General features: G+C 45.4%; 2 protein-coding genes across 2 annotated transcripts in view; both read left to right on the forward strand.

The window, feature by feature from the left end:
* Nucleotides 1–27,117, forward strand: part of LOC144698012 (uncharacterized) — a 621,009-nt gene that overhangs the window by 13,137 nt on the left and 580,755 nt on the right. The window lies entirely within an intron of this gene.
* LOC144698004 (uncharacterized) lies at nt 15,537–26,929 on the forward strand. The gene is made up of 3 exons (XM_078569950.1): nt 15,537–15,658; nt 21,762–22,244; nt 26,908–26,929. The coding sequence occupies exons 2-3, from the start codon at nt 21,871–21,873 to the stop codon at nt 26,927–26,929; spliced, it is 396 nt and encodes a 131-aa protein (XP_078426076.1). The 5' UTR covers nt 15,537–15,658; nt 21,762–21,870.

A 27,117-nucleotide genomic window follows, 5' to 3' on the forward strand; every position in this document is an offset into this window, starting at 1 on the left:
AATATTCAATGACTCCAATTCCACTGCCTTTAGAGACAGAGAGTCCAAAGTCACACAACCCTCTGAGAGAACAAAATTCTCTTTATCTGTCTAAAAAGGGCCACCTTAATTTTAAAACAGTGCCCCCTAGTTCTGGACTCACCCACAAGAGGAAACATCATTTCTGCATCCACCGAGTCAAGGCTGTTCAGGATCTTACCTACTTCAGTCAAGTCACCCTCACTCTTCTAAACTCCAGTGGAAACAACCCCAGTCTGTCCAACCTTTCTTCATAAAACAACCCGCTAATTCCAGGAATCAATCTAATAAGCCCCCTCTGAACCGCCTCCAGTGCATTTACATCCTTCCTTAAATAAGGAGACGAAAACTACACACAATATTCGAGATGTGGTCTCACCAATGTCCTCTATAAGTGAACAATAATATCCTTACTTTTATGTTCAACTCTTCTCGTAATGAAGGATAGCATTTCATTTGCCTTCTTAGTTACTTGCTGTCCCTGAATACTAACTTTTTGTGACTCATGCAGGACAGCTAGCTCCCTCTGCACCTCGGAATTCTGCAGACATTGTACAGTTAAGTGATATTCTGCTTTTTATTTCTCTTCCTGTCAAAGTGAACAACTTCACATTTCCCACATTATACTCCATCTGTTGGATTTTTGCCCACTCACTCAACCCATCTACATCTGTCTGCAACCTCATTATATCCTCTTCACAACATATTTTCCTATCTTTCCCACATATTTCTTCACCATTTGTGACCATTCTTTCATTAGCCTAGGACTTTAGCTCTGGAATTTCCTCCTCAAACCTCTCCACCTCTCTTTCCTGCTTTAAGAAACTCCTTAAAACCTACCTCTTTGGCCGAGCTTTTGGTCACCTGCCCTAAGATATCTTTATTGGCTCAGTGTCAAATATTAGTTTGTAATATTTCTGTGAAATGCCTTGGAAAGTTTTATTATGTTAAAGGCACAATATAAATACAAATTATTGTCACTGACTTTGATATGTATCGTTGTTCTGCCTCATCAATAAGACATTGCAACTCAAAGCGTGAAACAGTTTGATGGACAAGTTGTTCCCATTCTGGCACTAATGAAAATTTTTTAGAAATATTGTGCCCTACAAAAATGGCAGCCGCGCACGTGCACATTGCCCCCCAGTAAAGATGGTGGCCGATAACCCGGTCTGTAACTGGGAGAAAACTGCGGCCTTGCTCGGTGCAATCAGAGTCAAGCTGCCTGGTTTAAAATTTCAAACAATGCCTGGTAGTTAACTGCCAATCACCATTAACTGGTGCATTCTCCATGACAATGCCTGTACCAATCAGAGTCCACCTGCCAACCAATCAGCACTCTTCGCATACAGTATAAAACTGTTGCTTCCCCTGACATTGATATTCTTGTGATTGTCCTGTAGAGTGCAAGGCGAAAAGCTTTGACAAAATGTCTATTTTCAGCAATATACTTAACGGAAGTGTTGAAAAAAGTGTGGAAGGAAAGGGGGTCCTGGGGGTTAATGCGCACAGATGTTTGTAGGTGGCAGGACATATTGAGAGAGCAGTTAGCAAAATATATGGGTTCTTAAGCTTCATAAACAGAATCAATGTGTATAAAAGTGGGGAAAATAAGATGAACATTTATCGAGCTCTTGTTAGGTCACAACAAGAATATTGCATCCAGTTCTGGTCTCCACACTTGAGGAAAAATGTGAGGGTCCTTGAGAGGATTCAGAGCAGATTTACCAGAATGGTTCGAGGCAAGAGGGAATTCAGTTACAATGTTAAGTGGAGAAGCTGGAGTTGTTCCCCTTAAAGCAAAGGAATTGATGGGAGATTTGATAGGGGTGTACAAGATTTTGACAGGTTTAGATAAGGTGAATAAAGAAAAATTTGTTCCATTTGATGATGGTACGAGGTTTAACGGGACACAGGTTTATGGTTATGGACAATACATACAGGGAATAGCTTTTTACACATCAAGTGGTAATAACTAGAACTCTCTGCCTGCGAGGGGGCTGGAAGCGGACATGATCAATAATTTAAAAAAGGAAATTGGATTGGCACTGAAGGGAAATAAACTTGCAGGGCTTTAGGGAAAGAGCCGGAGAATGAAACCGACTGGATTGCTCTGCAAAGAGCTGGCATGGACTCGAAGGGCTGAATGGCCTCTTTCTGCACTGTAATTAGTGGGTCAGGTGCTGTTTAACTGGGATTTTGAATATCTCGGTGCTTTTCCAGTCACTCTGATACATGGAATCTTTTCCCACAAACAGAACAAACAAACCTTTTTCCTTCCAAAGTCGAAGTCTAATGATATTCAGGTCCTGATGAATCGAGTGACTCTGTCAGATCTTGATGTGATGTTTGGTTTGAGTTGCCCTGTCAGCAAACACTTCCCATTAAATATCCTGCAAAAAGATTATTAAAAAATCCATCCCTGTCAGTCCAGGATAGAAATTGAGAAGAGACAAACATTTCTCTTGATAAAAACAAAAAGCTAAAAGCTACTGCGGATGCTGGAAATCCAAAACAAAAACAGAATTACCTGGAAAAACTCAGCAGGTCTGGCAGCATCGGTGGAGAAGAAAACAGTTGACGTTTCGAGTCCTCATGACCCTTCGGCAGAACTGAAGTATAGTTAGGAGAGGGGTGAAATATAAGCTGGTCTAAGGTGGGGGGGGGGGGTGCGGGTGGAGAGAGAAGTTGAGGGTGGGGTGGTTGTAGGGAGAAGCAAGCAGTGATAGGAGCAGGTAATCAAAAGATGTCACAGACAAAAGGATCAAAGAGGTGTTGAAGGTGGTGATATTATCTAAGAAAAGTGCTAATTAAGAATGGATGGCAGGATACTCAAATCCCCCTCCCTCCATCCCCACCCCGTTTCTTCCCCCTCCCCTTTTTTTTCAATAATTTATATAGATTCTTCTTTTCCCACCTATTTCCATGATTTTTAAATCTACAACTAATACTTTGTTAGTCTTTCCACCCCACCCCCACTAGAGCTGTACCTTGAGTATCCTGCCATCCATTCTTATTTAGCACTTTTCTTAGATAATATCACCACCTTCAACACCTCTTTGATCCTTTTGTCTGTGACATCTTTTGATTATCTGCTCCTATCACTGCTTGCTTGTCCCTACAACCACCCCACCCTCAACTTCTCTCTCCCCCCGCCCCCCACCTTAGACCAGCTTATATTTCACCCCTCTCCTAACTATACTTCAGTTCTGCCGAAGGGTCATGAGGACTCGAAACGTCAACTGTTTTCTTCTCCGCCGATGCTGCCAGACCTGCTGAGTTTTTCCAGGTAATTCTGTTTTTGTGTTAAACATTTCTCTGGGTTGGAGTTTGCTGTGTGTAAATCCTCCCCTTCTAACCCCCTGTAAAAGGAGTTTCCAAACACTCGGTGTAAACTGGGCTCCGGGAGTTTGTAATCCAGGTTTGGAGTCCTACACCGGGTGTTTGTGAACCCTCCCAGTCCACCCTCCGGCTCCATTCCTCTCCTGCACTCGGCCCTTTCTCACCCGCTGGACTTTTAGCTCGACTGCTTTAACTCGCACCCCAGGCCCGGCCACCTCCCCTCATTCACTCCAATTGGCTGGAGGACCAACCGCATCCGCTGGGTCCTCCAACTCCGCCCCCTCCTGCTATTGGTCCGCAGCTGCAGTCAATCATTAAGATGGAGCATGCGCAGTCCATGTAGACAAACGGAAAGAGAGCTCGAGCGAGCTGATTTAAATTGCAGGTTTTACAAAGACCGAGTGCGGATTCAGAGCCGAAAATAAACTCGTGAACATGGATAGGGCCGGCGGGTGGGTTTGGAAGGCCTCATAAACTGTGTCCGTCCCAAACCCTCAGGAAGGAACCCTCGGTCCCGCGTTTCACAAAGCGGGTCGTCGGCTGAGGCCCTTTTCCGGAAGTAGGCCCGGGTTAATGGCCGCCATCTTTATAGGGGGAAATGAGGACCAAAGCGCATGTGCGATTGTTATCTTTGTCCGTGGCAATGTCCAACAGGGAGCATGCGTGGCCGCCATCCTTACAGAGGCTGCCGGCCCGGATGAATTACACGCAGGAGGGACAATAAATCAGAGATAGAGTTTGGTGTGAAATCAATGGGTTGTTGTAAAACAGGAGATCAGGGGAAAAGTCACAAACAACAACAACTTCTTTTAACATCATACATCATCCCAGTTAGCTTCACAGGAAAATTATAAAACAAAGTGTGACACACAAGGAAATATTGGCGCAGTTGACCAAAAGCTTGGGCCAATAGTTTTCAGGAGAGTTTTAAAGAGTCACTTGGTTGTACAGAACTTGAGCATTACTGAGAAAAGAGACAAGCTGTCAAATCTTTTTGACTTGCACTCATCAGGGTAGACACAAGAATCCCAAATTTCAAAGGGAACAACAAGTTATACAGAGGAAAGTTTTGGACACAAGATTAACATCTACTATTCTTTATGGTGGGTTAGCGGATTTCAGATTAATTTTTCGTCACGGGTAATGACTGAAGTGAATGATCAAACATATTGTTTTCTCCAGTTGTACAAATTTGTTAAAAAGATACGGAAAGAATTGTCCGAAACTCTGGATTTCAGCACAGGGAGGAGGGAGAATGTGTGTAATGGGGATTTGGGGGAACAAGAGAGGTAAAAATGTCTCATAGGAACTTACATTGTCTGCTCTGAATTTCTATCCTGTTCTTACAGTGATGACTTTTGTTAACTCCTTTTACAGAGAATTAGAAGGGAAGGATTTACAGATAGGAAACTTAAACCAAACATCACATCATCATGATCTGAATATCATTGTCTTTGAATGTGGAAGGAGAAATGTTTGTGGGAAAAGATTTCAGACATCAGTGTGACTGGAAAAGCACTGAGACACACACACACCTGAGTGAGAATGTTCCAGTGAACTGACTGTGGAAAGAGCTTTAGCCAGTTATGCAGCCTGAAAAATATCGCACGTTTCACAGCGGGGAGTAACTGTACACATCTTCTCTGTGTGGACGAGGCTTCAACGGATCATCAAACCTGGAGAGACACAGGGACACCCACACCATGGAAATGTGAGGACTGTGGGAAAGGATTCAATTACCCATCCCTGCTGGAAATCCATCGACGCAGTCACACCAAGGAGCGGCCGTTCACCTGCTGTGAGTGTGGGAAGGGATTCACTCAGTTATCCAGCCTGCTGAGACACAAGCGAGTTCACACTGAGGAGAGACCTTTCAACTGCTCCGAGTGTGGGAAGGGATTTACTCAGTCATCCCACCTGCTGACACACCAGCGAGTTCACACTGGAGAGAGACCATTCACGTGCTCCGAGTGTGGGAAGGGATTCACTCAGTTATCCACACTGCTGACACACCAGCGAGTTCACACTGGAGAGAGGCCGTTCACCTGCACGGTGTGTGGGTAAGGATTCACTGGGTCCTCTATTCTGCTGAAGCACCAGCGAATTCACACTGAGGAGAGGCCGTTCAGCTGTACTTCCTGTAGAAAGTAATTCAGGTCTTCATTCAACCTCAAAATACACCAGCGAGTTCACACTGGGGAGAGGAAGCTCACCTATTCCAAGTGTGGGAAGGGATTCACTCAGTCATCTGACCTGTTGACACACCAGCGAATTCAGAAGTGACTGCAGGAGTTGGATTCTGCTGTTATTGCTGCTGTTAATCACATCCAGGACTGAACCATGTTCACTCTGACAGTTGGGGTTTGTTCTGCTGGTGTTAATAATCGCTGTAACTGGGCTGGAGTTTAATATTCCGGTTCTATCGCTGATTGTGTTCCCAGGGCTGCAGTGTCCCTTTAAGAGCTGCTGTCTCTGATCTTTCTGCATAATTCAGGAACTCTCATCAGAGATTAGTTTACAACTTATAATTCAATTCTAAATTGATCTTTGGTATAAACTCTACAATTCAGCATCTGAGAGGTTCCACTGATGAACATCTCCAATTAGAATGTGTTGATTGAAGCAGGTAAATATATCAGGAAAGGATTGATTAACTTGGTCTCTTTTCTCTTGATAAAATAAGGCTGAGGCCTCTCGAGGTCTTTTAGACGATGAAAGGTTTTGTTCGAGTGAATACAGAAAGAATGTCTCCTCTTGTGGGAAAGAGCATAACTAGAGACCATCAATATCAGATAGTCACGAAGAAATCCAATAGGGAATTCAGAAGAAACCTCTTCACCCAAAGAGTGGAGAGGAAGTGGAACTCTCTACCACTGGGAGTGGTTAAAGTGAATAATTTAGCTTTTGTTTAGTTGGAAAAGCTGCAATGCGTAGATATTTTTTTTATAAATGATACGGCCCTGTGTCTGAATATATGTAGCTTATAGCACATGTAAGTGAGGCAAACTGTGAGTCTGACTGATCACAGAATCACACAGTGCAGAAGTGGCCCTTTAGCCCATCGCGTCTGCACCGACATGTGAGAAACACCTGACCTACCTACCTAATCCCATTTACCAGCATTTGGCCCATAGCCTTGAATGTTATGATGTGCCAAGTGCTCATCCAGGTACTTTTTAAAGGACGTGAGGCAACCCACCTCCACCACCCTCCCAGGCAGTGCATTCCAGGGCATCACCACTCTCTGGGTAAAAAAGTTTTTCCTCACATCCCCCCTAAACCTCCTGCCCCTCACCTTGAACTTATGTCCCCTCGTGACTGACCCTTCAACTAAGGGGGACAACTGCTCCCTATCCACCCTGTCCATGCCCCTCATAATCTTGTACACCTCAATCAGGTCACCCCTCAGTCTTCTCTGCTCCAACGAAATCAACCCAAGTCTATCCAACTTCTCTTCATAACTTAAATGTTTCATCCCAGGCAACACCCTGGTGAATCTCCTCTGCACCCCCTCCACTGCAATCACATCCTTCCTATAATGTGGCGACCAGAACTGCAAACAGTACTCCAGCTGTGGCCTCACCAAGGTTTTATACAACTCCAACATGACCTCCCTACTGATAATCTTAAATTGGTTGTTAGTGTAATTCTTAGTACAATCAGAATCATTTAGTAAGTGCTGTCCAATCATGGAATCACATATTATTTAAGGGGCAGCTAGACAAGCAAAATAGGGAGAAGGGACTAGATGGTTACGATGATAGGATAAGTGAGAGGAGGTTTTAATGGAGCCTAAACACCAGCATGGACTGTTTGGGCTGAATGGCCTGTTCTTGTGTCCTATTTCCTGTGTAATTACCCTCTTGAAGGGTCTGGTTCTAAATTTTAGACTAGATGGTTACGATGATAGGATAAGTGAGAGGAGGTTTTAATGGAGCCTAAACACCAGCATGGACTGTTTGGGCTGAATGGCCTGTTCTTGTGTCCTATTTCCTGTGTAATTACCCTCTTGAAGGGTCTGGTTCTAAATTTTAGACTATACCACCTATACCTTGACTGCCTGACCAGCGGGAATAATTTCTATTTACCCTCTGTTCCCTTTAATATGCTCACTTCTGCTGTTTCTGTCACTGTTAATCACATCCAGAAATGAGCCATGTTGTTCTGACAGTTGGGGTTTATTTCTACTGATGTTAATAATCCCTGTAAGTGGGCTGGAGTTTAATATCTTGATGTCTGTTAAATAAATCAATTTTGTTTCAAACACACAGTATGTTGAGTCCTTGATTTCTCCAGGGTAAGAGCAGACTAATTGATATCCCGTTCCTGACTGCTCCATTTTTGGATCCTTTCTCCTTTCTAACCCTAGATTCTATCAGTTCCCATGCCTGTGGTTTCTCTCATGGACAAGTCTCCACACCCAATACCTCCTAGAATGTCTCTCATAGTCTTGGGATCTAGGGATGGTATCGGTATTAAAAACAGAATATGCTAGAAATAATAACCCATACTTTTCTGAGTGCCAATGGAATTTGTCCTGGATTATTGGCTCCAACCTTTCCCCACCACTGATGTGAAGCTGATTGTCCTGGAATTGCTGTGTTTTTGAACAGGGGTGTAACATTTACAATCTGTCAGTCCTTTGTCACCACTACTATATAAGGAGGATTGGAAGATTGTGACCAGAGCCTCCACAAGTTCCATGTGAAGGATGCTGTCTCTGACAGTGCAGCAGTCCCTCAGTGTCACCCTGGGGTGCCAGCCTAGATAATGTGCTCAGGTTTATTAATATTTCCTCTAGTTATTGATGTGGATCATTAAGAAACAATGGACACTTATGATGTCATCCAGTCCCAGTGCGATGATGTCATCCAGTCCCAGTGCGATGATGTCATCCAGTCCCAGTGCGATGATGTCATCCAGTCCAAGTGCGATGATGTCATCCAGTCCCAGTGCGATGATGTCATGAAGACTATTAAATACCAGCGGAGCCTTAGTGGTGAAAACAGTTTTGTTCGAAAGTGAGGCAGCTGATGAACATCAGGAATATTGTTGTGAATTATGAGGATGAACAACGTGTACAGTATACATGCCCCGTCTCCCGACACGCGGCCCCCATCTCCTGACATATTGTCCCCCATCTCCTGACATATTGTCCCCGTTTCTAAATTTTTCCAGTTTGGATAAAAGGTTAGTGACCTGAAACATTCACTGTTTCCCTCTCCACAGAAGCTGTTTGACCTGCTGAGAGTTTCCAACATTTTCTGTTTTGAGCTCGGATTTCCAGCACCATCAGTATCTTGTTTCAGGGTCACAGTGGATCAGTTTTCTCTGAATTATCGTTCCCTGTTTAAAGGTGAAGAAGGGGATTTTAAAGAATGAGACAATAACTGTCCCCCTGTTTGACATGAAACTAAACTCACTGTTAATTCCTCCTCAGTAACAATTGTAAACACAAAGCTTCCAGCCGGGATTGAACCGGGGACTTTCTCATGTAAAGTAAAGGTGATAATCAGTGCACTAGGGAAATGAGTGTGAATCCCCCCCGGACAGAGCGGAACTGACCATCCATCTCTAGCTCTAATTCCCAAACAGAAAATGCTGCCAAGAATCAGCAAGTCAGGCTGAGTCTGTGGCCGCTCTCACTATCTGTAACCGTCACAATGCCCGGCTGATTGACGGCAGCTCTGGACCAATAGGAAGAGGGGACGGGACTGAAGAACCGAGCGTGAGCAGCTGGTCCTCCAACCAATCGGAGTGAAGGAGGGGCGGGGATCGACAGCTGTGGCTCCGCGCAGGCGCAGTGTCATTGTACCTGAAGCCCGGGGAGTGCGGGAGCTGGAGGCGGGAAAGGGTGAGTGACAGCCGAGTGCAGGAGAGAAATGGAGTCAGTGTGGACCCGGTCCCTGTTTACATCAAACCGACAGCAGCTGCGGCCTCTTCCGATCTCAGAGCCGGGGTAAGGGCCGCCCTCTGACAGTAATGCCTCTTGTTCACTTTCTGCAGGATATTACACCGGGATTCTCAGACAGGAAACTCAAACCAAACATCACATCAAAACCTCACTGAATCACTCCATCCATCAGGACCAGGACATTATCGGCCTCTGAGTGTAAGTGTTGAGTTCCAGGTCATTACCACTCACTGTGTAAATTTCTTCCTCACATCCTCCCTGTGGGTCTTGCACCAAATCTTAAATCTGTGTCTTGTAATCATTTTACTATCAGCTCTTGTGAATGGCTTTTCTTTATCCACCTTATCTAAACCTACCATTAACTTGCACACCTCGATCAAATCTCCCTTCAACTTACTTGGCACCCTCAGTTTCTCCAGCCACAGTGTCAGGAGTGTATACCATCTACAAGATGCACTGCAGCAACACACCAAGGCTGGTTCGGCAGCACCATCCAAACCCGTGACCTTTAACACTGAGAGTGACAAGGGTAGCAGACGCATGGGAACACCACCACCTGCAAGTTCCCCTCCAAGTCACACACTATCCTGACTTGGAACTATATCGCCGTGTGTCTCGGAGGGGAACTTGGGGGTGATGGTGTTCACATGCACCTGCAACCCTGGTCCTGCTGAGTGGTGGAGGTTGAGTGTTTGGGCATTTCTGTCAGAGTTCTGGTCAAGCTCTAGATACATAAAGTCCCTCTGCTTCTCCCATCTCTCTCTCTCTCGCTCTTTTTCTCTCTCCCTCTTTTTCTCTTTCCCTCTCCTCCCTTGTGGGCCAAAGTCTAATGTAGGCCCAAACCGGGTGGCAGGTTCCCTGCCCTGAAGGACATTAGTGAACCAGTTGGGTTTTTATGACAATCCAACAGTTTTCATGGTCACTTTTTCCCAGTGCCAGCCCCACAAATTCCCAGATTCATTCAGCTCAATTTCGCAACCTGCCTTTGTGTTTTTGTGGGTTCTCTCTCACTCCCTTTTTTCTGTTGTAATCAATTTCACAGGGTATTAGAAGGGGAGGATTTTCAGTTGGGAAGCTGAAACAAAACAACAGATTAGGATTTGAAAGAGTCTTTGGATTCATCAGGACCTGAAGATCATCAGCCTTTGAACATGGAAGGAAAAAGCATTGTTCACACTGGGAGGAAACTGTGGAAATGTGGGAAGGGACTCAGTTACCCATCCCAGCTGGAAATTCATTGGCGCAGTCACACTGGGGAGAGACCGTTCACCTGCTCCGAGTGTGGGAAGGGATTCACTCGGTTGTCCCACCTATTGACATACCAGCGTGTTCACACTGGGGAGAGGTCAGTCACCTGTTCCGAGTGTGGGAAAGGATTTCCTGGTTTATCCACCCTGCTGAGACACCAGCGGGTTCACACTGTTGAGAGACTTTTCAAATGCCCAGAATGTGGGAAAAGATTCAGTGGGTCTTCTGATCTTCTGAAGCACCAGCTAATTCACACTGGAGAGAGACCATTCACCTGCTCTGACTTTGGGAAGAAATTCACTCAGTTATCTCACCTACTGACACACCAGCGAATTAACAATGGGGAGAGGCCATTCACCTGCTCAGAGTGTGGGAAGGGATTCACTCAGTCATCCCACCTACAGGCACACCAGCGAGTTCACAAGCGACTGCAAGGGTTGGATTCTGCTGTAATTGCTGCTGTTAATCACATCCAGGACTGAACTATGTTCATTCTGACATTTGGGATTTGTTTCTGCTGATGTTAATAATCCCTGTAACTGGGCTGGAGTTTAATATTCTGGATCTATAGTTAATTGTGTTCTCGGGGCTGCAGTGTCCCTTTAAGAACTGCCGTCGTTGATCTTTCCCCATAATTCAGGAACTCTCATCAGAAATTAGTTTACAACAAGATTCTGAACTTGTACTTCAATCTTAAATTGATCTTTGGTACGCATCCTTCAATTCATTTTAATGAGAGTTTCCACTGATTAACATCTCCAGTTAGAAAGCGCTGATTAATCCTTGCTGCCAAGTCTTACTGACTTGTACATTACTCACAGCGACACCTCCATTATCCATCAGAAAGTAGGAGGATGGGAATTGGTGGAGAATCGAGAGTTCCCAAATGTTACCCCTCCCGCCTGGTACAGAAATCCCCTCGGCACGGGAATGGAGACAAGTTCAATCCAAGTAACGGACTGTAAGAAATCACTGCCTAATGACCTTATAAAGCCTTCAGAAATTTATGGAATATTACAGAATCAGCTCACTCTCTCTCTTATGAAGAAAACTTCCATAGCAACTTGCTGGCTGACAAACACAGGACAGGCCTGTTATCTCTGCCAAGGACATGTCTCTAGCACAGGCCCTGAAACATGACACTTCTAACCCTGATATGATTGGAACTCATGACCCATCCGTAAACCAACTGCCTGTGTAAAGGTTAAAACAGTTTCTCGTGAGCACAGAGATATTGACGTGATCCACACTGGCTTCAGCCCAATACCCACACTCTGGCTCACACCAGTTAACCGTTCAGAGGAGACTGTCACCACCAGCTACAGAGACCAGCACTCACTATGCGTCATCCGTCCGTTTGTCCTCCGGACCGGTAAACCTTTCTCACCTGTCACGGGTCGTGTGTTTTCCTGTCTATTTAGCTTACACATCAGATTTAAACTGTTGCTTCTCAATAAACCACTTTAAAATCTCTTTTGAACTTGATCCCTTTTCGGGTCATCTGTGACTCATGGAGCTCAATCTTACAAGAGGTGTTAGGAGTAGAATCACAGTGATCAAGATCATAAACTTGAGAAGCAACAGTCTTAGTTAAACATGAATGAAGAAGTTCCTAAGTGAAGCCGGGAGTATACAATGGCATTGACACATTACAGGGAGTGACAGATAGTCTCACAGAGAAAACAGGCGGGCCGAGGGTGAGAGATATCCTGGGGATTGGAGAAGAGTGTGACGGGATTACTAGTATATCCTTGACAGGATTTCTAAAGAGGGTCAGAAAGGACAAATTAAGTCGAACAAGGTCCAGAATCAGTTAGAAAATATCCACAAGGTGGATGAAGGTGAACAGAGCTGGAGAATCTTCAAAGTCCCTGCATGAACTTTTGTTTGATCCAGATGTATTTACGACATGTCAATAATTTAGAATTGTGTGAGATGATCAGCAGGTGGGGAGGATGAATCTCAGTTAATAATTATCATATTTTAGTGGAAAAGTTTTGACGTTTATTTTTGGTGGCAGTTCAAGGGTTTGTGTTGCTGATTCTGATAATTCTAGTAGCTTTAGTATGTTATCAATGGTTTGCCATCAAGAAATTAGGAAAACAGACTCAAAGCTTAGAGACAGTGAGGTTAGTCAGAAATCAGTTGTGAGAAGTCAATAAGGATATTCCCTTCTCAAGCTGGGGAAATCTGTAGGAAATCACTGTCTAATAACCTTATAAAATCTCCTGAAATGTATTGAATATTATAGGAATGGCTCTCCCTTCTCCACTGCCCCCCTCTGTCTCTGCTACATACTCCACTCCCAAGCCACTGCCTCCATCGCTCTCCCTGACAACTGTCTGAGGCTGGACCAGTCTGTTTATAGGAACAGAGGAGCAGGAGTAGTCCATTTCGTCCCATCGAACCTGTTCCACCATTCAATAAGTTGAATGTCTTTTCCCCACGTTATCCCCATATCCCTATAAGTAATTGCTCAACCTGCAATTCATTCATTTGTTACCTCTGGACTTAACTCTCCTTACACACACCCAGCTGGCCTCCCACATTCAGCCTCCCTGTAATCCAGAACTCTGCTTACTCGCAGCAAGTCTTGTTCATCAATCACCCCTGTGCTCACCAACTTACAAAGACTCTGGTTTAAGGAGAATCTCAATTTTAAATTTTTCATCCTTGTTTTCAAATCCCTCCATGGTCTCTCCCTCCGTACTGCTGTAATCTTCTCCAGCCTCACAACCCTCTGAAATATCTATGCTTCTCTAACTTCGGCCTCTTCAGCATTCCTAATTTTAACTGCTCCATCTTTGGTGTCTCCCGCTTCAGCTGCCAAGGCTACCAGCTCTGGAATTTCCCACTTAAACCTCTCCACCTTTAAGATAATCCTTAAAACCTACTTCTTTGAGCAAACTTTTGTGCATCTGCCCTGATATCTCTTCATGTGGCTTAGTGTCAAATGTTGCTTTCTAACACTCCTGTGAAACACCTTGGAGTGTTCTATTACACAATAGAATTAATTAATTAATGTTTCAGGGCGGGCATTATGTGATGGCCAGTGTAAGCTCAGAAGTGGAAGAGAAATGGAATCTAGCACTGGAAAAACAGTTCTTGATTATGTAAGATACTGTGGGAAGTTAAAGCTAGTAAGCCAGCAGCACACGGTTGGGGGTTGGGCAGCGGTGGAAACCTCATTTAGACACAGTCGGAGATTTACCCGAATGGTTGAAGGGATGAGGAATTTTAGTTGTAAGGTTAGTTTGGAGAAACAGGAGTTGTTCTCCTTGGAGCAAAGTAGATTGATGGGAGATTTGATGGAGGTGTGCACATTTATGGTTGGTTTAAAAACTGATGTTCACATTATCTGATTGTAAATGGATTACAGGCAGAAGTAAGAGTAAAATCCTAAACAGAGCTAAACTCTGATTGTTAGAGACAGAAGGAGTTAGAAAGTGGCAGGGCGGTATTCAGGGAGGGAAGAGGTGAAACAGAGAAATAGATGGAAATAGATTGAGATCTAAAGTAAAGGAATCACACCAGCCGCAGAGTCCTGGAACCTCTCACAGATAACAGCATAGCAATTAAAGGTCCAAGTTGTAGGTGAATGGTCAGAACTATTCAGCTCTGAAACAATTTCTGTTTACAGTTTTAAACTCTCCTGCTGGAGCCTGCAGCTGTAAAGATATCAGAGGCACTGGAATCAGAAAAATCTCCCAGTTGAGGAAATACCTGGGGAGCGGGGTGATGTCACCATGTAATTGTCGATGTGTGATGATGTCACCGTGTTATTGTTGATGTGTGATGATGTCAGAGACACAAACACAGAACATCTGGGTCTGTGCAAACCAGTGATCACCACATATTATGAAGGATGTCAGGGTCCTTGAGAGGGGGCAGAGGAGATTTACCAGAATGGATCGAGGGATGAGGGATTTTAGTTGTAAGGTTAGTTTGGAGAAACTGGGGTTGTTCTCCTTGGAGCAAAGTAGATTAATGGGAGATTTGATGGAGGTGTGCACGTTTATGATTGGTTTAAAAACTGATGTTCATATCATCTGATTGTAAAAGGATTACAGGACACATTTAAGATTTGGGCCAAGATCTACAGCGGGGATGTGAGGAAGACATTTTACATAACGACCTTGGAACTCAATGCTTACACTTAACAGGCCGATAATCTCCGGGGTCTGCGCCTATAATAATTATTATATTATCATGTATTATAATTAATTAGTTATTATTTTTTAATTAACTATTAACTTCACCAAGCCAATGAAGCGCACATCCCGTGAACGAATTTTAAAAATCCCAGTAATGAACTAAGTGAACCTTCTCTGAAATGCCTCCAATTCTATCCCTCCTCAAAAGTATCCAATAACTATGTTATCACATGGTGCAAATGGTAGCAGATAGACCTCGATCTTTCGAATTCTCTCTCTATTTGCTAACAGAATATCCCCCTCCTCAAATTCAGATAAAGATTAACTGAGACAAAAACAGAACATACTCCAAAATCCCAGCAGGTCTGGCAGAATCTGTGGAGATAGAAACAATTTTTCAGTTTGTGTTTCAGATTTCCAGCATCCGCAGAATTTTGCTTTTATCGAAAGATGAACTGAGACTCGGTTTCTAATGGCGGCCGGATTACCCACAGCCCCATGCGCCTCAGAAACCGCTCTATCTGCCGCGCGTTGTCCGGGTGGATTGCGCATGCTCGGAGTCTCCTGCTCTCTTTACTTGAGGTTGGTGCCGGAGAGAAGCCGGAAGCGGCGGTTCGTGAGAGTGGAGAATGTTCATTGGTTCAGATTCGGCTCTGGGGCCGCACTCGGGATTTGTAAACCCCGCCCCCCCGACACTGACCTCTCACCTGACAGCTCACAATGCTCGGCTGATTGACGGCAGCTAGGGACCAATAGGAAGAGGGGGTTAGGACTGGAGGACCGAGCGGGAGCGGCTCGTCCTCCAGCCAATCGGACTGAATGAGGGGCGGGGCGGGGCTGGGGGGTGAAGCATGCGCAGTGTGAGTAATGGTGATGGGGAGACGCTTCTTTGTCGGGTCCTCAATGGGAAAGGGAGTCACCGGCGGGGCGGAGGGAGCGATGGATCCGGCGGGTGGACGGGGCGGCTCCGTAAACATGTTGTGTAAGTAAAAAAACCTGGAAAAGGTCCCCCGGGGGACCCTCCCGCCGTTTGCTCCGAGCGAGGCCGCCGCTTCCTCCCAGTGACAGACCCGGGCTGACGGAAAGAGGCCCTTCGGCCCATCGTGTCCCTGCCCGTCATCCATCCCCGATCTCCTCTCATCCCATTTCCCAGCACTTGGCCCGGAGCCCTGTCAGCTCAGGCGTTTCAAATGCTGATCGGAATACTTGTTAAATGTAGTGAGAGTTCCCGCCTCTCCCACCCCCTCAGGCAGTGAGTTCCAGATACCCCCCACCCTCTCAAATCCCCTCTAAACCTCCTGCCCCTTACCTTAAATCTGTGCCCCCTGGTTATTGATCCCTCTGCTAAGGGGAAAAGTTTCTTCCTGTCCACCCTATCTATGTCCTTCATAATTTTGTGCACCTCTATCATGTCCCCCCTCAGCCTTCTCTGCTCAAAGGAAATCAACCCCAGCCTATCTAATCTCTCTTCACAACTGAAACGCTCCAGCCCAGGCAACATCCTGGTGAATCTCCTCTGCACCCTCTCCAGCGCAATCACATCCTTCCTATAGTGTGGTGACCAGAACTGCACACAGTATTCCAGATGTGGCCTTACTAATGTTTTATACAGCGCTGTCATAACCTCCCTGCTCTTTTATTCAGTGCCTTGACAAATAAAGGCATGCCTTCTTAACCACCTTATCTACCTGTCCTGCTGCCTTCAAGGGTCTATGGACATGTACGCCAAGGTCCCTCTGATCCTCTGTACTTCCTAGAGTGCTACCATTCATTGTGTATTCCCTTGCCTTGTTAGTCCTTCCAAAATGCACCACCTCACACTTTTCAGGGTTAAATTCCATTTGCCACTGTTCTGCCCATCTGACCTGCCCGTCTATTTCGTCCTGTAGTCTAAGGTTTTCCTCCTCGCTATTTACCACACCACCAATTTTCATGTCATCTGCGAACTTACTGATCATACTTCCTACGTTTATGTCTAGATCATTAATGTACACTACAAAATGCAAGGGACCCAGCACCGAACCCTGCAGTACACCATTCGTCACAGCCTCCCAGTCACAATAACAACCTTTTACCATCACCCCCTGCCTCCTGACACTGAGCCAATTTTGGATCCGATTTTCCAAATTGCCCTGTGCCCATGGTCTCTAAACTTCTTGACCAGTCTCCCATGCGAGACCTTGTCAAAAGCCTTACTGAAGTCCATGTGGACTACATCAACTGGACTACCCTCATCTACACCCCTAGTCGTCTCCTTGAAAAATTCAATTAAATTTGTTAGACATGATCTCTCTCTGACAAAGCCATGCTGACTATCCTCGATTAATCCTTGCCTCTCCAAGTGGGGATTAATTCTATCCCTCAGAATGTTTTCCAAAAGTTTCCCTACTACTGATGTTGGACTCATTGGCCCATAGTTCCCTGGTTTATCCCTACCACACTTCTTGAATAATGGTACCACATTAGCTGTGCTCCAGTCCCCTGGCATCTCTCCTGTGGCCACAGAGGATTTGAAAATTAATGCCAGGGCTCCTGCTCCCTTGTCTCCCACAGAAACCTGGGATACGTCTCATCTGGGCCTGCGGATTTATCCACTTTTAAGGCCACAATGGGACCCAGTCTCAGTTACTCTTTGTCCGAATCTGGGGAAGGGAAGGGGAGATTCTCTAAGCACAAGAATTGAAAAATAAGAAAGACCAAGTTCCAGCTCGTACCATTCATACCTTATGCTAACATAGTTATGGGGTAATCTTGAGGATGGATAGAATTGCATTGGAAGCATTTCAGAGAAGGTTCACTCAGTTGATTCCTGGATTGAAAGTGCTGGTTTTTAAAAAAAAATTCATTCACGGCATGTGGGGTTCGCTGGCTGGGCCACCATATATTGCCCATCACTAGTTGGACTTGAGAAGGTGGTGGTGAGCTGCCTTCTTGAACCGCTGCAGTCCATGTGGCGTTGGTACACCCACAGTGCTGTTAGGAAGGGAGTCCAGGATTTTGACCCAGTGACAATGAGGGAATGGCAATATATTTCCAAGTCAGGATGTTGAGTGACTTGCAGGTGAACTTCCAGGTGTTCCCATCTATCTGCTGCCCTTGTCCTTCTAGATGATAGTAGTCGTGGGTTTGGAAGGTGCTGTCAAAGGAGCCTTGGTGAATTCCTGCAATGCACCTTATAGATGGTACACGTTGCTGCTACTGTGCATCCGTGATGGAAGGAGTGAATGTTTGTGAAGCTGGTGCCAGTCAAGTGGGCTGCATTGTCCTGGATGGTGTCAAGCTTCTTGAGAGCTGTGGGAGCTGCACTCATCCAGGCAAGTGGGGAGTATTCCATCACTCTCCTGACTTGTGCCTTGTAGATGGTAGACAGGCTTTGGGAAGTCAGGAGGTGAGTTACTTGTCACAGGATTCCTAGCCTCTGACCTGCTCTTGTAGCCACAGTATTTAAATGGCTAGTCCAATCCAACTTCTGGTCAATTGTAACCCCCAGGATGTTGATAGTGGGGATTCAGTGATGGGAATGTCGTTGTACGTCCAAGGGTGGTGGTTAGATGGTCATTGCCTGGCACTTGGGTGGTATTAATGTTACTTACCACTTGGCAGCCCAAGTTTGGATATTGTCCAGGTCTGGCTGCATTTGGACGTGGACTGTTTCAGTATCTGAGGAGTCGTGAATGGTGCTGAACATTGTGCAATCATTAGCGAGTATCCCCACTTCTGACCTTATGATGGAAGGAAGGTCATTAATGAAGCAGCTGAAGATGGTTGGGCCGAGGTCACTACCCTGAGGAACTTCTGCAGTGATGTGCTGGAACTGAGCTGATTGACCTCCAACAACCACAACCATCTTCCTTTGTGCTAGGTATGACTCCAACTAGTGGAGAGTTTTCCCCCTGATTCCCGTTGACTCCAGTTTTGCTAGGGTTCCTTGATGCCACACTCGGCCTTGATGTCAAGAGCAATCACTCTCACCTCACCTCAGGTGTTCAGCTCTTTTGTCCACGTTTGAACCAAGGCTGTAATGAGGTCAGGAGCTGAGTGGCCGTGGTGAAACCCAAACTGGGCGTCAGTGAGCAGGTTATTGCTAAGCAAATGCTGCTTGATAGCAATGTTGATGACCCCTTGCATTGCTTTACTGATGATCGAGAGTAGACGAATGTGGCGGTAATTGGACGGGATGTATTTGTCCTGCTTTTTGTGTACAGGATATACCTGGGCAATTTTCCACACAGCCGGGTAGGGTAGATGCCAGCGTTGTAGCTGTGCTGGAACAGCTTGGCTAGGCATGCGGCAGGTTCCGGTGCACAAGTCTTCAGTACTATTGCCGGAATATTGCCAGGGCCCATAACCTTTGCAGTACCCAGTGCCTTCAAGCCATTTCTTGATATCACGTGAAGTGAATCGAATTGGCCGAAGACTGGCATCTGTGAATCGATCATCCACTCGGCACTTCTGGCTGAAGATTGTAGCAAATGCTTCAGTCTTATCTTTTGCACTGATGTGCTGAGCTTCTCCATCATTGAGGATAGGGATATTTGTGGAGCCTGCTCCTCGAGTGAGTTGTTTAATTATCCACCACCATTCACGACTGGGTCCGATCCGTTGGTGTGGGATCATTTAGCTCTGCCTATCACTTGCTGCTTATGCTGTTTGGCTTGCAAGTAGTCCTGTGTTGTAGCTTCACCAGGTTGACACCTCAGTTTTAGGTGTGCTTGATGCTGCTCCTGGCATGCCCTCCTGCACTCTTCATTGAACCAAAGTTGATCCTCTGGCTTGATGATAATGGTCGAGTGGGGGATATGCCGGGCCATGTGGTCACAGATTATGTTCGAGTACAATTCTGCTGCTACTGATGGCCCACAGCACCTATTGGATGCCCAGTTTTAAGTTGCTAGATCTGTTCGAAACCTATCTCATTTTGCACAGTGGTTGTGCCACACAGCACAATGGAGGGTATCCTCAATGTGAAGGAGGGACTTCGTCTACACAACGACTGTGCAGTGGTCACTCCTACTGATGCTGTCATGGACAGATGTATCTGTGACAGGCAGGTTGGGGAGGATGAGGTCAAGTATGTTTTTCCCTCTTGTTGGTTCCCTCACTGCCTATGTTATTTAGGACTCAGCCAGCTCGGTCAGTAGTGGTGCTACCGAGCCACTCTTGGTGATGGACATTGATGTCCCTCAGCCAGAGTACTTTCTGTGTCCTTTCCACCTTCAGTGCTTCCTCCAAGTAGTGTTCAACATGGAGGAGCACTGATTCATCAGCTGAGGGAGGGCAGTATGTGGCAATCAGCAAGGGGTTTCCTTGCCCATGTTTGACCTGATGCCGTGAGACTTCATCAGGTCCGGAGTCGATGCTGAGAACCCCCAGGCAACTCCCTCCCGACTGTATACCACTGTGCTGCCAACTCTGCTGTGTCTGACCTGCCGGTGGGACAGGACATACCCAGGGATGGCGATGGTGGAGTCTGGGACATTATCTGTAAGATATGATTCCGTGAGGATGACTACGTTGGGCTGTTTTATGACTAGCCTGTGAGACAGCTCTTTCGGCACTCACCCCCAGATGTTAGTAAGGAGGACTTTGCAGGGTCGACAGGGGCTGAGATTTGCCGTTGTCGATGCTGGCTGGTCTGTCCAGTTTCATTCCTTTTTTGTGACTCAGTGGTGGTTTGATACAATTGAGTGTCTCACTTGGCCATTTCAGAGCCAACCACATTGCTGTGGCTCTGCAGTCACATCTAGGCCAGACCAGGTAAGGACAACAGATTTCCTTCCCTAAAGGGCATTAGCGAACCAGATGGGATTTTACAACAATAGTTTCATGGTCATCGTTAGACTTTGAATTAGGTTTTTATTAAATTCAAATTCCAACATCTGCTGTGGGATTCGAACCTGGGCCTCTGGATTATTCGTGTAGTGACAATGCCATTAATCCATCACCTCCTCCCTACTGGGGGTGATGTGCAGCAGTGTGCACGTGTGTCTGCCATCCTTTTAGGGGAAATGTGCAGCAGTTGTGATCAAATCTGGAGCAATTAAAATTTCAAGTCAGGATTATGGAATTTGAGGAAGTGAAGATATCTCAGAGGGTTGTGAGGCTGGAGCAGAGTACAGAGATAGGGAGGGGTGAGACCATGGAGGGATTTGAAAGGATCAGAAGTTTATAATTTAGGTTCTCCTTAGCCCCAACCCTTTGTAGGTCAGTGAGCACAGGGGTGATGGGTGAACAAGACTTGGTGCGAGTAAGCGCACGGGCAGCACAGTTTTGGATGACCTCAAGATTACAGGGAGGTTGAATGTGGGAGACCAGCCGGGAGTGCGTTAGGATAGTTAAGTCTCGAGGTAACAAAGGAATGGATGAGAGTTTCAGCAGCAGATGAGCTGAGACTGGGCTGGAGTCGGGCGATGTTACTGAGGTGGAAATAGGTGGTCTTGGTGATGATGTGGATATGTGGTTGGAAGCTCATCTTGGGGTGAAATATTTCACCATGTTTGTGAACAGTCTGGTTCAGTCTCAGACAGTTGTCAGGGAGAGGGATGGAGCTGGTGCCTAGGGAGTGGAGTTTGTAGCGGGGACTGAGGACAATGGCTTCAATCTGCCCAATATTTAAATGCAGGAAATTTCTGCTCATTTAGTACTGGATGTCAGACAAGTCAGGATGGTGTGTGACTTGGAGGGGAAATTGGAGGTGATGATGTTCACATTCACCTGCTACCCTGGTCCTTCTAGGTGGAGGAGGTTGAGGGTTTGGGAAATTCTGTCAAAGTTCTGGTCGAGTTCCAGATATATAAAATCCCTCTGCTTTACCTGGTACCTCTCCCATCTCTATCTCTCTCTTTCTCTCTTCCCATAGAAGCCAGGGTTTTGCTTATACCCAGACTGGGTGGCAGGTTCCCTTCCCTGAAGGACATTAGTGAACAAGTTGGGTTTTTATGACAATCCATCAGCTTTAACAGTCCCTTTTCCCTGTGCCGGCCCCACAAATTACCTGATTCATTCAGCTCAATTTCACAACCTGCCTTTGTGTTTTTGTGGGTTCTCTCTCACTCCCTTTTTTCTGTTTTAAATCAATTCCACAGGGTGTTAGAAGGCGAGGATTTGCAGTCGGGAAACTCAATCCAAACATCACATCAGGATCTGATGCAGTCGCCCAATTTATCGTAACCTGAATGTCGTTGGATTTTGAACATGGAAGGAAAAAGCACCATTCACAGTGGGGAGAAACCGTACACGTGTTCTGTGTGTGGACGAGGCTTCAGCCGATCATCTGGCCTGTCAGAACATAAATGCAGTTACAATGGGGAGAAACCATGGAAATGTGGAGACTGTGGAAAAGGGTTCAATTACCCATCTGACCTGGAGAGACATCGGCGCAGTCACACTGGGGAGAGACCGTTCACCTGCCCTGAGTGTGGGAAGGGATTCACTACCTCCTCCCACCTGCTGACACACCAGCGAGTTCACACTGGGGAGAGACCGTTTACCTGCCCTGAGTGTGTGAAGGGATTCATTGATTCATCCAACCTGCGGAATCACCTAGAAATTCACACTAGCCAGAGGCTGTTCACCTGCTCCGATTGTGGAAAGAGATTCATTCAGTCATCCCACTTGCTGAAACATCAGCGAACTCACAGTGGGGAGAGTCCTTTTAAATATCCAGACTGCGGGAAGTGCTGTAAAAGCTCCAGAGACCTGATGTCCCATCAGCGAGTTCACACTGACGAGAGACCTTTTAAATGCTCAGACTGTGGGAAGTGTTTTAAAAGTTCTGGGGAAGTGATGTTCCACCAACGTGTTCACACTGATGAGAGACCATTCAGGTGTTCTCACTGTGGGGTTGGGTTCAGGCGATCATCTAACCTCACTGTACACCAGCGAGTTCACACTGGGGAGAGGCCGTTCACCTGTTCTGAGTGTGGGAAGAGATTCACTCAGTCATTCCATCTGCTGACACACCAGCGCGTTCAGACGGGGGAGAAACCGTTCACCTGCTCCGAGTGTGGGAAGGGATTCACTCAGTCATCCTACCTGCTGACACATCAGCGAGTTCACACTGGGGAGAGGCCGTTCACCTGCTCCAAGTGTGGGAAGGGATTCGCTATCTCATCCACCCTGCTGAGGCACCAGCGAATTCACACTGGAGAGAGACCATTCACCTGCTCCAAATGTGGGAAGGGATTCACTCAGTCATCCCACCTGCTGACACACCAGCGAGTTCACAAGTAACTACAGTGATTGGATTTTACTGTCAATCACATCCAGGACTGAATCATGTTCACTGGGGTCTGTTTCTGCAGATAATAAACTCAAGCCCAGTTATCGGGGTTCATATTGTGATTATAAGTCAAATAACTCAGCTCTGTATCAAACGTACTGTATTAAACATATTAATTAAGAGCAGGAGTAGGCCATTTGACCCCTTGAGCCTGCTAAGCCAGTCAATAAGATCGTGGCTGATCTGATTGTGGCTTCAACTCCACAAGGAGCCTACCCCCGATAACCTTTACTCCCTTAGCAGAAACATGAAAGTGCTGTGTAAGCAGGCTAAGTTCTTGTTTTCTTGCAGTTTAGACAGGGTAAATTCACTCTCTGTTGTGAGAGCTGAGTAGTTAATTCGCTAATTGGTTGAATCTGGTTATTCTAGCCCCTGTTTAGTTGGCTATAAATACAGGCCTCTTCAGAGCAGCTAAGGCAAACGAATGCATACTTGGAGTTTGGTGAGAGAGGGAGTTTGGTGAAGTGAAGGGAGGAGATGTTCATTTCCTTTTTTTATGTTTCTCACACTGTTGGAATTGGTTCTTGCTCTACCACAGGGAAAGTTTGGTGAGTAACTGGTGTGTGGTTAAGGCCTATTCTATTCTTAAGATTTAAAATAGTATTCAAATTGGAGGTAAAGTTAATAAATATATTAGAAAGCATTATAAATAGGTGATTAATATAATTGAGTAATTATTTAAAACACATTAAGGATGGCAGGACAGGTGATGTGTCAATCACAGAATCACAGAATTATTACGGCACAGAAGCCACAGATGCTACAAACCTTCCTCAAGCCCTAAAAATATCCATTGGCCATTACCCTCTGTTTCCTATTACTCATCCAATTTTGTATCCACGTTGCCACTGTCCCTTTTATTCCATGAGCAATTAGTTTTCTTACAAGTCTGTTGTGTGGCACTGTATCAAATGCCTTTTGACACTCCATACGCACCACATCAACAGCATTAACCTCATCAGCCCTCTCTGTTACCTCTTCAAAAAACTCCAGCAAGTTAGTCAAACATGATTTCCCCTTTTGAAATCCATGCTGGCTCTGCCTCATCAACCCACATTTTTCTATGTGACTGCTAATTCTATCCCATATAATTATCTCTAGAAGCTTCCCAACCACTGAAGTTAAACTGATTGGTCTGTAATTGCTGGGCTTATCCTTACAACCTTTTTTGAATAAATGCATAATGTTTGCTATTCTCCAGTCCGCTGGAACCTTCTCTGAGCCTAGGGAAGACTGAAAGATTATGACCAATACCCTTGTAATTTCCACTCTTACTTCCTTCAATATCTTTGGTTGCATCTCATCCGGTCCCAGTGCCTTGACAACCTTAAGTACTGACAGTTTATCCAACACTTCCTCCTTATCAATTTTGAATCATTTTAGTGACAAAGTTTCCTCCTCTATCACCGTGGCCTTGGTAGCATCTGCTTCCTTCGTAAAGACAGATGCAAAGTATTCATTTAACTCCTCAGCCATGCCTATTGCCTCCCTGTGCAAATCCCCTTTTTAGTCCCTGATCAGTCCTATTTTCCTTTGACCATCCTCTTACTATTTTTGTCTCAGTAGGAGACTTTGGGATTCCTCTTTGTCTTGGCTACCAGTCTTCTCTCATAATCCCTCTTTGTTTCTCTTATTTGCTTTCTCAGCTCCCCTCTGAACCTTCTGTATTCAGCTTTGTTCTCTTTTGTATTTTTTACATGACACCTGTCATAAGCACACTTTTTCTACTTAATCTTGATTTCTATCTCCTTTTTCATCCAGTCAGCTCTAGATTTGTTTTCCCTACCTTTCTCTTTGGAGGAATTATACCTTGACTGTGCATGAACCATTTCTTCTTTGAAGGTAGCCCATTGTTCAGCTGCAGTTTTTCCCACCAACCTTTGGTTCTAGTCTATCCAACCCAGCACCGTTCTTGCCCCATTGAAGTCTGCTCTCCCCCAGTTAATAATTCCTACTCTGAATTGCACATTGTCCTTTTCTAACATCATCCTAAATCTTACTATACAATGATCACTGTCTCCTAAATGTTCCCCCAATGACACTTGATCCACTTGGCCCACCTCATTTCCAAGAATCAGGCCCACCTCATTTCCAAGAATCAGGCCCAACAGTGCATCCTTTCTTGTTGCACTGGACACACACTGCTGTAGAAAATTCTCCTGAACACACTCTAGGAAATCTTGGTCCTCTCCACCCTTGACACGACCATTGTCCCAGTCTACATTCAGGTAATTAAAGTCCCCCATTATAATTACTCTGTGATGTCTGCATCTCTAATTTCCCTGATGATTTGTTCCTCTGCATGCTTCCCAGTGGTCTATCGACACCAAAGAGTGTAATTGCACCTTATTTGTTCCTTAGCTCTAGCCAAATTGATTCTGTCCTTGAACCCTCTGGGACATCCTCTTTCTCCAGCATTGCAACGCTCTCCTTAACCAATACTGCCAGCCTTCCACCTTTTCTTCCTTTTCTATCTTTTCTGAACATCTTTTACCCGGGAATATTTAACACCCTGTCCTGCCCTTCCTTGAGGCAGGTTTCTGTTATCGCCACAACATCATATTTCCACATGGCAATCTGCGCTTGTAACTCCCCAATCTTATTTACTATATTCCATGCATTCACATACATGCACACTAACCCTGATTTAGTCATTATGACTTTCTCCCTCAGTCCGACTCCAACTATTAACTGTTGATTCTATTTTCTCGTGCTATCGGTCTCTCCCCGTATTTTGTGCACCCTGGTATTCCTCTCTAATGCTCTCCCCTGGTTCCCACACCCCTGCCTAGTTAGTTTAAAGCCCCCGCCCCAATGGCACTAGCAAAACACCCTGCAACAAACTCAGTCCCGGCTCTGTCCACGTGCAACCCGTCTGGCTTGTACAAGTGCCATTTTCACCAGAGCCAGTCCCAGTGTCCCAGGAATCTAAAGCCCTCCCACCTGCATCATCTTTCCAGCCACACATTCATCTGTCTTATCCTCCTATTTCTGTACTTACTTGCACGTGGCACTGGGAATAATCCAGAGATGACTACATTTGAAGTCCTGCTTGTTAGTTTTTGACCTAATTTTCTACCCTCCATAAACTGAGTTCATCCAAAACTGCTGCCCGTGTCTTAACTCATGGCAAGTACCAATCCTCTATCTCCCACGTACTTGCTGACCCATTTTGGCTCCGAGTCAAGAAATGTCTTTATTTTAAAATTCTCATCCTTGTGTTCAAATCCCTACATGCCCTCACCCTCCCTATCTCTGTGACCTTCTCAAACCCCATGATATCTCTGCTCCTCTAATTCTGGCCCCTTGTACATTCCCAATCAGAATGGCTCCACCATTGGTGACCGTGGTTTCAGTTACAAATGTCCCAAGCTCTCGAATTCCCTCCCTAAACCTCTCCGCCTCGATCTCACTTTCCTCCTTCAAGACCCTTCTTAAAACCTACCTCTTTGACCAAGTTTTTGGTCATCTGACCTAATCTCTCCTTATGTGGGTCAGTGTCATATTTTGTTACATAATTCTCCTGTGCGATGTTTATGTTGAACTGCTATATAAATATAAGTTGTTGTTGTAGTAGTCCATACATAGAAAGAGACAAACTCCTCTTGTATATTTCACCCTGATATTTTTTTCTCTGGAACATTTTATTATGAAGCTACACAACTGATGTGAATTAAATTTGTGATGGTAAAAATATATTCACCCCGTCAGGGAACTGAACTGCGTTGACCCACACAGAGGAACACACAACAGACATATACAGTGACAGAGTCCTAAGGAGAGACAAACAGCCAGAAAACAAGGATGTCACCAACCTGGCCAATTATTGTTCCATTTCAGACTGCAAATTTAATGAACGTTTGGGATGACTGGAAATAAGAAACACTGGGAATTTGGATGGTTTTTATTCCGTTTAACTGATAATTAATTCTGCGATTGGTTATAATCAGGAATGATGAGAAGAGGAGTTGACAGGTTTCCAACCTGTGTGAGGAGAACCCACTGGATTTCAAACCCATCGCCTTAACCACTCGACCACAACTATTTGGGAAGGATGATAGAATGGATACGGAGTGTTACAGAGAAAAACGGTATTCGGTCAATCCAGTCTGTGCCCTTCCCCCACCCTTTCCTGGTCACCTGTAATTTACTGTCTCTGT

The sequence above is a fragment of the Cetorhinus maximus genome, chromosome 23, assembly GCF_964194155.1.
Source record: "Cetorhinus maximus chromosome 23, sCetMax3.hap1.1, whole genome shotgun sequence".
In the NCBI taxonomy this organism is placed as follows: Eukaryota; Metazoa; Chordata; class Chondrichthyes; order Lamniformes; family Cetorhinidae; genus Cetorhinus; species Cetorhinus maximus.